The sequence below is a fragment of the Chroicocephalus ridibundus genome, chromosome 7 (assembly GCF_963924245.1).
Source record: "Chroicocephalus ridibundus chromosome 7, bChrRid1.1, whole genome shotgun sequence".
Taxonomy (NCBI): domain Eukaryota; kingdom Metazoa; phylum Chordata; class Aves; order Charadriiformes; family Laridae; genus Chroicocephalus; species Chroicocephalus ridibundus.
This window is the reverse complement of record NC_086290.1, coordinates 6,147,760-6,161,250: the sequence shown is the minus strand read 5'-3', so window position 1 is coordinate 6,161,250 and position 13,491 is coordinate 6,147,760. Positions and strand designations below refer to the sequence as shown.

The window sequence follows — 13,491 nt, the reverse complement described above, 5'->3', positions numbered from 1 at the left end:
ACTCAGATAAGACTGAATGAATTCCTACTTTCAGCTCCTTTACTCTGAGTTTATATGAAGAACTGTTAGAATGGCAAAGAACAGCTCAAATACTCAGAGAAGGCTGGTATTTGCCTTCATCTGGTAGATGTCTAAGAAAGAGCCGATCCACCATAGCATTACAAGGACAAAAAAATGTCCTTATGAGGAAAACAGCCCACCTGTTCTGCTGGTATAGCTCCCTCCTTTGCTTTCAAATCAGGATGTTTTTTAGGATGTCGTATTTGTAGGATCAAAGGCCAGTACGTTCAATATTTTTTAGACTAGTGAATTAATGTGATATGAAAAACACAGGTTCTCTTCAATGGCTGGAGCTACATGGTCTCTAACGTACTGAAGAGGAGTCCATTAAATTCAAGACTGATGAAGGTCTGAGTCAACCTGTCAGCACCAACCATAACGAAAATTTACTGTTGCTCCCCTCTTTTCACAGGCTTCGATTAATTGATATACCAGCAAAAGAGGAGAGAGGCAGTGAGATGTGAATGAGAGGTAGTCAGAAGGATTTCAGAAGAACAAACAGACTTTAACATAATGCTTGCTATGCTTAAATAAAGTCAATGTTTAATGCAAGATGGTTAATTTTGTAATCACTGCTGTGGAGACCTGAGCACCTTGTGACATTAGGATGCACAGCTCGCTGACACAAGAAGTCACAAAAAGCCTAATGCTACTGACTGGCAATAACTGATTTTCTAGTTTTCCTACAATTCATTAATTAGTACTCAAGGAAATAGATGTTCGTATTAAAACGTATTTTGGAACTCTAATCTCTGGTAACTACACTTAGGTGAAGCATCGAAGCAGAGCAGAAACTGCTAGAAAATGACAGCTCTGTACTTACTGGGTGACTTTCTATTTTTGTAGGTTTTTTTTCGAATAAGGTTTGGGTTTTTTCCCTGCAATCATAATTTAGAGTAATTATTTAAAAATTAGATTTAGCCAATATATATGTTCATGTATTATAATATTTTAAGTCTTGGATTTGTCTGTCTAAATCAAAAAAATAGACTTGGATTATGACAGTAAGTAGCCCAATAATACACGGCCGAATAGTTTTGGGGTTTTTTTTGATTTGTTTGGTTTTGTTTTGTTTTTTAAACAGAAATATACAAATTGCACAAAATATATTGTGATGGAAGAGGATCACATATAACATAATTTTTTTAGTACATCAGACTGACTGACGAAACAACTGCCTGAGCTTTAACCACGTCAAATTCAGCTAAAATAGTCAATTTAAAATATTAAGAAAACTCCGGATACTGCAGTTGTTTTGTGGTGCACACAATGCCAATTGGAGGATGATCTTTCTGTCAGTTGCACACTTTAGAAAAGAATAAACGTATTGAGTTAAACTTAGAGCATGGTACTATGATTATACCTGTTTCAACAAAGTGTAGTTGGATCCATCAGTGCTAATTTTTCTTATTTCATGATGATCAGCCAGAATTAAGAAAGGTTCCTCATCTAAACCCCGGGAGAAAGAATATATTAGACTAGCTTTTACGTTAATTTATGGAAAATCAGGAATACAATGCTGAAATACAGATGGTTTGAAAAATAAATGTTACATGCTCTGATCAATGTTATGGATGAAAGAAATATTTAAAACATTCAAATGTTCCAAGAAAGATCAATGATGCAGTATAAAAATGAACAAAGCAATCAATTAGTATATCTTTCAGTGTAATTTAATTTTTTTGCCTTTGTAATATGGGAACCATATTGTATTTTATGCTAATTTAATGTCAGAGTTAAATTTGAAATATATTTCATACCACTTGTTTTAATTTCAACATTCACTTTCAAATCATCACTAAGACTATTATTCGTTGTGGTTGCAAGCCAAGAATGTTTTGACCATTGCTTTCTGAGATTTCAGTACTCTGAGCAGTATAGCCACAAAGAAACAGCTGTTTGGAGAAACCTTGATTCTCTAATTCTGAAATGAAGCCAGATTTGGCTTTTTTAACCCTGGTTTTCTAAGTTCATCAAAAAATATTCCTTTAGATACTTAATTCATGCCATCACATGAAAACATCTTTGACATCTTTGAAACATCTCTGACACCGACATACACAATAGGAAAAAAAACCAAAACTAAAAAATTCTTTTTAAAAAAAAAGTTGTCTTTATTTTAGCTCTATTAACAGAGAGCTCAGCTAAAATGAAAAAAATACTATTACTACTACTAATTAAAAATGTATTTAAGACTTGTATTTACTGCTCATACATTCTGGAACGTATTGTGTTGTCCAGCCTACTCTGCTCTTGCACTGAATACACTGTACCGCTTCGCTTGCATTTTCTGCTCCACTCTTAAGACATTCTCCAGTCCTTAAACGATCCAAGGCACCATCCTCAGCACCGACTGTTAGTGCTTTGTGGAGAACGGCTGTAATGCTCTGCTCTGTTGTAAAGAGTTCAAGGCAACTGATGGAAGAAATTAGCACTAGGCCAAACATTGACGTGTTGGCACCTCCTCCTCGCAGCACAACCATCCTTGCCACAGCACAAACAGCTCTGTCGTGATCACTTTTGAAGTCTGATGCATTAGACTTCATCGAACTGTATGAGGTCAGTTCATACAGTTTGAACTGCTCCAACAAACTGTACTATGATGTGTTCCAGCCCCCTTCTCGTTTATGGCTTCTAAATGTACGGGTGGCTTGCAAGGCATGAGACAGGAGTAAAGCAAAAAACAGATACTGTATTTCTGCCCCCTCCCGTGTTTCCTCTGATTACTTGGGGAAGAAGCTGAGACAGGAACATGAGGCAGACAGAGGTTCCAGTCTTCTTGCCATTTAGAAAGAAAAAGTTTTTTGACAGTTAAAACCAAAACACACACCAAAAAAACCCTTTTGTGCAAGACTGGAATAAGGAGGAGTCTGCTCAAGCTGAAGATTGCCTCCTGCACTATGAAGGAAATCCAGCAGAACGCAGTAATGAGATTTTTGTTTTTTTCCTGTTGAAAAAAGTTTGCTCTTTCTTTTACTGATCTAGAGAATCCTACTCATTGAAACACATAAAAATACTATCAGTGCCATAGACAGAGGGGTTAGGAAATAACCAATGTTCTTAGATATCTTGAACTTTACTGTGTATTACATGTGAGACTGGAGGATTTCATATGCTACAGGAATAATGGATTTTGCAACTTGTATTGCTTTTTCCTGTTCCTCTTTTTTATACCAGGAGCTTGAAGTACATTCCAATATTCTAAAGTTGATGACATAAACCAGCAGAAGTCTTTTAAAAACTTATCATAAACATACTATTAGCATGTGACTCAAAAGTAGAATTAAGTGATGTATTTTAAGTTTCCTCATACTTTTTCTAATACAGTTACTAAATCAAACTTTCATAATCCACTGTAACTATTCACTGAAAACGATTTGAGCATAATAGATACTAAAAATAGAAATTACTACATTCAGACATCAAATCATGTTCTTAACTGTTTATTGAAGTGTAGCGTGCTTCAAAGTAACTCTATTTATCTTGCATAAAAGGGTAACACAGACCTTGGAGCTAAGGTATTTCACAAATTATTTTGGATAAAGCTGTGGATTAAAAAAAAAAAAAAAAAGTGATACCTGAAAGGGATTTGCAGCCATTTAGGTTATCAGGCTGTATTTCATACCCCTCTGCACACAAGCATTTGTAAGTTCCGTATGTATTGATGCATTGCTGGCTACAGGGAAATCCAGATGAACATTCATCGATATCTATACACGTTTTGCCATCATCCTTCAGCCGGAATCCAGGCCAGCATTGGCACTGGGAAAGAAAAGGAAATACATTAACTTTGAATTACTCATTGATTCTGTTTGTTAGCTTATGTGTTTTCTTCTGAATATGTTAGCATTATAATCTTTTGCACGTAGCCTCGGTTTTCCAAGTAACATCTTAATTACATCGCTATTTATACTGTTTACAGGCAGACATACCCACATTTCTTTTCAACTATTGCTGCTGTGATCCTGTGAAAAATTCCCTCCCAAATAATCCTGCAGAATGAGTAATTATTCTTTCTTCTTTAACTGAAGCAAAAGTAAAATAACATCTTCTCACAAATATGGAAAGGATTCTTCCATTAATTTAATGATGGATGGACCCTTTGGAACTTTTTATTTTCAAGTACACGTGTGCTTTTTGGTAAAGATAGACAGTTTTTAATAATTTCTCTTGATGCATTGATAACATCTAGCATTCTGTGCAGCAGATACAGTAATGTGAATGAGAACTCTTGAAGCTGATTTTTATTGGGATAGATGATCACGGTGGCGAGCTCATCACATGCAACGTGAGCGATGCAAAATACAACTGGGTAGAGGGGGTTTGACACAGAGGCATAGTTTAATCAATGGAAAAAAAATTGTGTCCTGTTCCCTCCTGGATCCTCTCTATCATTCTCTGCAGAGACCCATGACATGCTTTCTCCACACCAGTGCTGCTTCAACAAGGTTTTTGCAGTACCCAACCTAGTCTCCAGCTCTCCAGTCTATGACCTCCTAACTAGGACATGGTTTCAGAGGTTTGAATACCTTTACAGCTAAGCCATGTTGGACAGATTTTATTTAGTTCTCAGTGAGGTACTATTCTATTTAAAAGACGAAGAGTTTGGGGGTGCAGTTGGGGTTACTTCATAGTTAAACCCTGAAAAAAAAAATCTCTTCTATTCCCAGCTTCTATTTACAGGTTAGTGCAGTCAGTGGCGAGGGTTTACACAACATCCAATTCCTCTCTATGGCTCAAGGCCAAAGAGCAGATTCAGGCGATTCAGAAAACACCACCACATGCAGACCATGGTTTTATTCTGCAACTAAGGCAAATATAGTTTGTTTCAATATTTCTGTGTCTTTGACTTAGGAAAAAAAAAATAATGGAGAAAACTGTTATTCCTGCTACTCATTCCTATGAGTTTTCCTTTTTCACAACCGATTTTCAGTGCTCTGTATACATCAGTATGATTTGTCACATTTAAAGCACTGTATGTTCTTTTCCATAGATTTAAAGTATATATTTTACCAGGTTATTTTATACAATTGGCTATGGTTTGCTTGCTTGAAATAAAATTTTGAATGTTCTTACTACGGTAGGTAAGCTACTTCATGACAAGAAAGCACAACACAGAAGTTAAGAAACAGTTAAGATTTGCATTACGTTACACCACAGTTTGTAATTATTCACCTTGTATCCAACAGGAAGATCCTGACAATCTTGAGAACAGCCGCTAACTTTCTTACTGAGGCATTCATTAACGTGGCAGCTTTTCTCGTCAGATCCATCACTACAATCTTCTTTGTTATCACAAACATCACTTTGAGGAATACACTTGCCATTTTTACACATAAAAAAAGAGCTGTTACATGACTGCTCTGGAAAACAAAAAAAGAGAGCACAACTTTGTGTGGTCTATTAGTATTTCGAATGGATTTTCTCATGGACCAGCTGCGATGTGCGCACGTGAGATGGAACAATTGTGTACAAACTGAGTATTCATTTCTTATTGATAGTATTATAATACCTTTTTACATTCCAGTGTCTTTAAAATTTTATTCCACTCCTGGAAAATGTGTGAATACTTCAACTTATTCCCTCCTACAGATTTGTTTTCATTTAATTGAGAATACATTATCTCTGCAGAAAATATAGTTGATAGTTTGCAAAACTTAAAAGGCATGGCTTCTCTGCCCTGTGGATGCTGAGGTGTTTAGTAACACGACTGACTGAATTCTGACACATTCCGTCTCTGAGGACATGCACACATGGTTTTTTTCCTGTTTGGCAAAACTTGAATACATCAGCTCAGCTACATTCAGTTCTTCAAATCAGAATACTTACAGTTACAGCAGGTATGTTGCCTTACCTCAAAGCAAAAGCGTGACTTCCATCAGAATTGGTAAGGAACTGGGCTACTGTACAATAAAGTCATAAGATCTAGACAGAAGAATTGGTCTTTCAAAAAGCCACAGAATAGGATGTGATATACGCACCAGGATTCATTTTCTACTCAAAAACCAGTCAGACCTCAGCAAACTTATGTCAGGAGAAAATATCAATAAAACAAATCACATTTGGTCAGTAATTTGCTAATAAAAATAGACCCGGTTTTAATATAGCAAGAACAACCTCACATCTCCTTTTGTATGATCTATTCCTGTGTGATGAGTATATTAGATACATTAAATATTTCTGGGGCAAGCTATAAACTTTGACAATAATTATGTTAATATAATTTTATTTTAGTGCTAACAGAATTTATGCCTTAACGAACTAGCAGCCATCTTATGCTGTAGGAACTGATGGCTTGAACTTTGTGCATTGAGGTTTTGGATGCTGAGGACTGACAACACATTCTCCTTGAAAGACATAAGGAATATCACCATGAAAGCACTGGAGATTTAAGCTGTGAGGTTTTATATCCGCCTGTCTACAATCCTAAACAATTGCTTTCCAAAAAGAAAGGTCACGCGTGTTATTCAAAAAATTAAATACAAACCTGAACTTTTGCATTTTATGTTTATAGGTGCTTCATCAGAATGGTCTGGGCAGTCAAAATCACCGTCACATTGCCACTGGGAATTTAATAGGCATCTTCCATCAGCACAAGTGAACTCTCCAGGGCGGCAGTGACGATACCCTAGAAATACAGCAATCAACGACTCCATACTTTGCTCATATTTTTGACATACAATTTTGCATATACAAGGCAATGTAAGTAAAAGTGTCTCTTGTTCCGTAACGAGATGCAAAGCGTTATATGCTTATACAGGAGTGTATACCAACAAAGAGAGAAATCAAATGTCCTGTTTGGGACAGAAAAGTGTAACTGTTCCTGTATTCCATGTGTATAAATTCTGCCTCAAATAGAGTCTTTTAAAAGCGCCTTGAAAGCAAGCCTTGGTTTAGTTTAAAACTCAAGGAAAAAAATATGACTATAAAGCAAGAATTACGTAGCAACACTCATTCTGATTAAAAATCTAAATTATATTGAATTATGTTCAACACACTTTACTTTTGAAAAAAAAAAATGCAGATTTTAAGCTCAAAAATATAACCAAATTGTAGTAACTACTAAAGCCTTGGTTTAACTCCTGAATCTGTAAACATCTGGAATGAGCACTGATAACTTTCTACTCTCTAGAAGTAAAAAGTTAATACTTGTCCTTTTTTTTCTAATTGCTCTATTTCCTGCTACCTCGTATAGTTTTTTTTCCGATAGCAGATGGAAACATAACATTTGACCGTCTGGTATGAGATATCCATCTACATCAAGAGTTTTAAACCTCTTGTATATCTTTAGTCATCATTTAGAAATGTGTTAATGTACTGTTTTCAACATGCAATATGTTATTTCATCAGTTACAAACATTACTTGGAATTCAAATAATTCTGTGGTCTCCTGAAGGCGTTTTTTTTCTCTTCTTTACATAGACCATGCTTGAAAGAAGACAGGGTGGTTTGATAGAGAAAAAGGGTGAAGCTTTTTGGTTGCGTGAGACACCTTGGCGTGCAAGATGTGACAGGCCACCAGCTTTACCTCCGGTCTGCAGCATTTCACAAGTACGTCATGATCAGAAAGGTCATTACAAATGTGTCGAACGAGGGTTTCTGCTTACTGCTGCCTCTGCTCTGGATGGCAGGGCATAATGAAACGGGAAACTGAAACCAGAAAATGCTTCCTATTCCTGTATTGGTCTTTTGATTAGCCACACAAGCCAAGTATCTCACCTTCTTGATGAAATTTCTTGTTTTTGAATGGACTCCCTAAAACTTTTTCTAGATTTTCAAGACCATAAGAAATACATGCAGGATGAGACAGTGGCTCACCTAGCTCAGTATTCTGTCTCTGACAGCAGCAAGAGATGAAATTTAGAGAGAATGCATTTTGTTCTCATGCTATTTTTTTTCTTTACAAGTAATTAATTATTAAAATTCCATTTGAAAGACAGGATTCTACTATCAAAACTTTCATCAAAGAAATTTTCAAGGATTAGAACGATTGTGAACTTTTAAAATCTGTTCAGATGCAAACTCTGACACAGAAGTAAACAAGTAAATACTGGTTGCTCCAATCACCAGACCCATTCTCATATCTAAATAATGCTCTAGAAAAAAAAAAAACCAAACAAAAAAATATACCTTTCATTGATACAGATGGGAAAAAAAAATCTAGATTTTTAAATGGATTTGGGTTTTTTTAAATTTTTTTTTTTATATATTCAAGATGCAAAGGTCTAGTTCTAGAATCTAACAGAGGATATCGAGTTTGCAGTCACATCAGAAATCACATGTTTAAAATCTTGGTGAATTAGGTGGTTACAGCCTAACAACACCTTGAAAAGTCTGTTTTGGAATTGGTTCCTACTCTCTACAAGTAGTTCCCCTTCTTGTAAAAGAATGCAACCCTTTCCTAAAATTACACTATACTGTTTTTACCATACTAGTCACATACTAAGGTGTGTATTTGATTACCAGCTAATAAAAAATTGCATTGGAGCAGTGCAACATGTAACAAATGTTGCTGTAGATTTCAGTTTACTGAGTAGAAATTCAATAGATCCAGTGCCTGAAAGCAGGTCCATACTACAATTAGATCAGGAGTTTGTACATCCTCTGCTTCTCTTGCTATTTCTTCCTTCTGTCTTTTCCAAACGTCTGTCAAACCATCACTATTTATTTGTCAGTATTTTAAGGATTAGCGGGCAACATGTGCTTGGAACCCCGTGTCCTGGGCGAGGGCAGAAGGTGCACGTAGCTCTGCTCTCTGTGTTATAAAATGGTGTTTAAAAATGCAGTAGATATATCAACACTTCGCAGGTGTGAGTTACCCATTGCATTGCTGCTATGGATATTGAATGCACAGTTCACTGATTTCCAATGAGTTATCTGTCATTAATAAATCAATAACCTGCTTCGATCCTGATTTGGTTTAAACTACACAACCTAAGCAGTTTTTCCCTACAAGAGCTCATTGTTGCAAACTGCTCCTTTCAAAACACCGTGTAGTTTACACAAGCGAAAAGCAAATGGAATTTGCAAGGCAAGGCGTGTTTGTTCCCTTCTTTCTTCAAGGATCTGGAAGTCTACGTTCGCGAGTGGCACGATGCAGTAAGGGAGGAGCAGCAGAACAAAACAGCTGGTAAGGAGAACCCAATAGCCACACTAGATGAATTTCAGGATTTTATTTCACACTAGCTCTCCTCTGCTCTTGTCTTGTGGACTTCACGCCACTACTACCCGAGGTGTATCAACTGGCTCAGCTTTAGAAGGGTTTTTGTGGGTTTTTTTTCCCCGATCAGTTCACTTGCTTCGACACTACTCCATGTGAGCAGTGGGAGATTCGCTTCAAAGGTGCTCTCCTGATCTGACCCATTTAATGTCGATGTGGCAGGAATGGCTGTTCCCTCTTAAGTACCAGCCTACTTCCAGTGAGCACAGAGAGAAAAGGGACAATTGGGTGACAGCCCAGTTCATCACAGGAACAGATTTTTTCCATGTCATATACAGTTCTAAGTGATGCTGATGAAACCTGTTCTTTACATAACCAGCAAACTAATAAGTACTTATTTGCTGCATTATATTATTTTCCTACAATGTTCCATTACACGTTTGACTCAAACTTTACATGAAAAATTTTACTAAATGCAAATACCAAACATTCTTTTTCTTACAGTCTTTGGATGTCTAATCGCACCATTTACGCACATGCACTCTTTAGGTGGTGCATACAATGGAAATGTCTAAAATACAGAGCTAGCTGTCTTCTGCTGGGGTTCTCATCCCTTGAGAGCATTTCATCGAGTAAATAAGCAATATAGATTTTAACTGCACAAAATCAGGCATGATCACGAACAACTTGCCTTTTTGGACAGAATGTCTGCTCTGTATTTTCTATAAATACCATGTAGATAGGTGGATGTTTCTGAGTATGGCCTAGATGCACCCTACAGACATTCACGTAATGTAAGAACCCCTAAATGCCTATGAATGGTGAAAATTAAACATTCACGTCTGGCTTTAGTTGATACCCTTTGACTGCAGCGATAATCATGGCAGAGATGGTTCATTATTTGATAGAAAAAAAATGCGTACAGAGACAAAGATATATAAAAGACACATACATAATGAACAAGAGTTTATAGACTATACATTTTTAAATTCTGTTAAATGTTATTAGCAATCAACTGTAAGTCACAACTATAGCAAACAATTTGTCATTGTAGCTCCAGCTCCAATTTGATACCAAGCTGTATTCAGAAACGCTTAATTTACAAGTTAACATTAAAACAATTTTTAAAAGCTAACCACAAATCAGAATAGTGATTTAAATTAACAGACCTCACAGAAGGCCTTACAGTTAACAGTCTGAAATTTTTCTGTTTACTCTACTTTTGTTATACTTGCCACATTCCAGAGATTCATCCGATCCATCTCCACAGTCGTCATCATGGTCACATACAAACTGTTTGGGAATGCAGACTTTGTTACGGCACATGAAAGCATTCTCGTCACAAGTGTTATTAGGAGCTAAGGAAAATACAGTACATAAAAATAAATGGAATTGAGAACAGTAAGATATACAACCATTTTCTTACAGAAAGATGAAATGAGAAGTAGTTAGCCTGAGTGGATTCAACAGATACAACCATAACTTCTGAGTCATACGAAAAGCACTGCGTAATTCAACAGCAGAAAAAGCTAATCGTCACTAGACAGATAGCTAAAATCTCGTGTAATCCAAGACGTAAAGGCTTCAGAAGTTGACGATGCCTACAACTAACCTAAGGTCTGCCCCTGAGGAAAAGAATATTTGGGAAGCAGAGATCCTTCCTATGTTACTCTGCTCCTGAACAAAAGCTCTTTAAAACCCATAAATACTCAAATTATAACTCAGCCTAAAAATGGTAAGAGATAGAGTATGCATTCAGTGGAGAGAACATATTTCAATATTTTTAACCTATACCATTTTTATATACATTAATAAAAGAAAACCCCTGGTGAAACTGCGAGTGAACTCCTGACACTTTTAATAGAAACGTATCTCAGAAGACTGTAAGTACCAGGTCATAGGGAACAGATGTCAAGATCTGAACAATTAGACAGCATAAATTGGAGACAGAAATGTATCACCCTTTTTGGTGCACAACCTCCCTGACATGCAGCAGCAGTTTCTTCAGGACGAGGAAAAAAACTGCATGGTCACGAATGTGCTAATTTTCACGAGTAAACGTGCTGTATAATGTCGATGACACGACACACAGACTGATCTTCAGCTGGTGTGCCTCAGTATATATTAACAAAACCTGAAGATGTTAGGCTGATTAAAACATGGAAGGATCCTGGTACGTACACTTACATGTGGTCCATCAATCTTTACGAACAATCTTGACAGTATAAGGGTATGATACCACAGACACAAACAACATCTGGCTATTGTAAAGACAAAAGCACCAAGAAAAGTAACACCATACATATTTAACATGCAAACATACCACAGCCTGCTGTGGACAGTTCATCACTTCCATTGGGACAATCTCTCTCTCCGTCACAAAGCCAGTGCTGGGGAACACAGGCATGGGAGCCCAAGCAACTGAACGTATCTGCTGCACAGGTCACTGAACCTAAAAAAACATTAATTGTGTTTTTTTGAAAACATCTTGAACACATTTTAACGGATTTATTATTTTTTTTAAGGTAATGGGTAATAACTAAGGGGGGTTTATCTTAAAATAAAACCGAAAGAAGATTTTGTTCTGCACAGTACGATAAACACACTGGCTAAGACTGTATTTTACAATAAAATTTTGACAATCTACTATTTATTTCATTCTTCCCAGTTATTCAAGTCACAATTTTCTGCAAGGAAATTTAATTTACCTTACTTCGTGAGAACTATCCAAGAGAATTAACTTTTCAAACCAATTTTATGGTCTTGTTTGGACTGACAGAACTCATCCTCGTATGATCCTCGCATGACTGTACCCTACGCCAGGAGACTAAAGGCATTCAAACCTTGCATGAATCAGCCCCATGTAGAAGAGAACAACGTGTACCAAGAACAACAGCAGTGGGAGTAAGAAAATATCTGACAGTTCTATCTCAACCTATCGTTTCTTTGACTGATTTTTTTTTTTTTTAACTGGGATTTCTCCAGATAAGAATATTCTATCCTAGGATTAATTTTACACTGTGTGGAACTAAACTTTTGTGCAACCCATGTATTCTCTTATTTAAGTTAAATACATTTCACTAAAAAGGAGACCATGTATTTTCTACTAATTTTCATTGGAAATTAATAAAATACTAAAACAAATTCAAAAATTTGATTTTTTTTGTACTAGTTATACAACAGGGACAACATTTGTTTCCTTATACTCATTTGCCATTTTTTGATACTTCTGAAGTTAAACTTGATGTTAAATAAATATTGATTTTTAAAGACTGAAAAATCTGAAGTCATCTTGATCTCTTTTATTCTTATTTAATTTAGAAGTTGAAATTATAAAAAGAAAGTCTTGAAATACAGCACAGATAAGGATGGGAACAATGCACAAAGTATCATGACATTGTGACAGTATGACTTGACACAATGGGATTTTCTTTTAAAAAGAATTTACACTTCCAGTCAACTGAGCCCCAGAATGAAAGTAAAATTTTCAATTTCTTATGCAATTTGAAGAGTTTGGGAATTTGAGAGGACTAATACGCAATAATGCTTATGACTGTATATACAAAAATTTAAAGGGAATAGGAGAAAAAGCTGGAGGAACAAAACCAACTTTTGAACCTTCAAGCACCTACCACTGAAATGTAGAACTCCCATAGCGATGATACAGGGGTTCTACCTCAAAGATGGGAACTGGATAAAGTTTGGTTCTGCTCTTGCCCATGCTGGTGTGCCATTTCTATCTTTGCTGACAGACTACACACAAATCACAGAGTCCCCATGAAAAAGGTATCTAGCTGTGGGTTGGAGGGGCTGGGGGAAGATATCCCTTAACACCCTCTCCTTGAAGCTTATGCTCTTTGGAGATGCTGTACTTGTTCCCTTTCCACCACCTTCTTGGATCGCTTGGTCTCTTTCGGTATGTATGATCTGACACAACACAGAACTAAAATCATTCTACTTACCACAGATAGCGTCACTCTCATCTAAACCATCTCCACAGTCATCCTCACCATCACAAGTCCATTGCTTAGAGATGCATTTGTTGGCAGAGCAAGCAAATTGGTTCCATGAACAAGATGAATCTAGGAATAATACCAATCACTGCGTTTGTTAGGTTCACAACAGCACTGTGCTCCCTGTGTTTTCTAGCACAGTTTAGGAACCTCCACACTGCTCCCTTCTGTCCTCCCTATTTTTTTGTGTATTAAAACACTCAAATACAGTGTAATCCTAATCTTGGCATTCAGGATGTTACCGGGTTGTCTAAGAGT

The 13,491-nt window shown here is 36.5% G+C and overlaps 1 protein-coding gene across 1 annotated transcript in view; it reads right to left on the bottom strand.

Annotated features, from left to right (window-relative positions):
• LRP1B (LDL receptor related protein 1B) overlaps positions 1 to 13,491 on the bottom strand; it is a 744,151-nt gene that overhangs the window by 118,873 nt on the left and 611,787 nt on the right. Inside the window, exons 51-57 of the mRNA XM_063341107.1 lie at positions 13,183 to 13,302; positions 11,544 to 11,672; positions 10,456 to 10,578; positions 6,548 to 6,688; positions 5,236 to 5,423; positions 3,639 to 3,822; positions 1,424 to 1,509 (exon numbers count right to left, since the gene is read on the bottom strand). Coding sequence (XP_063197177.1) covers positions 1,424 to 1,509; positions 3,639 to 3,822; positions 5,236 to 5,423; positions 6,548 to 6,688; positions 10,456 to 10,578; positions 11,544 to 11,672; positions 13,183 to 13,302 — 971 coding nt within the window. The remainder of the gene's footprint in view (positions 1 to 1,423; positions 1,510 to 3,638; positions 3,823 to 5,235; positions 5,424 to 6,547; positions 6,689 to 10,455; positions 10,579 to 11,543; positions 11,673 to 13,182; positions 13,303 to 13,491) is intronic.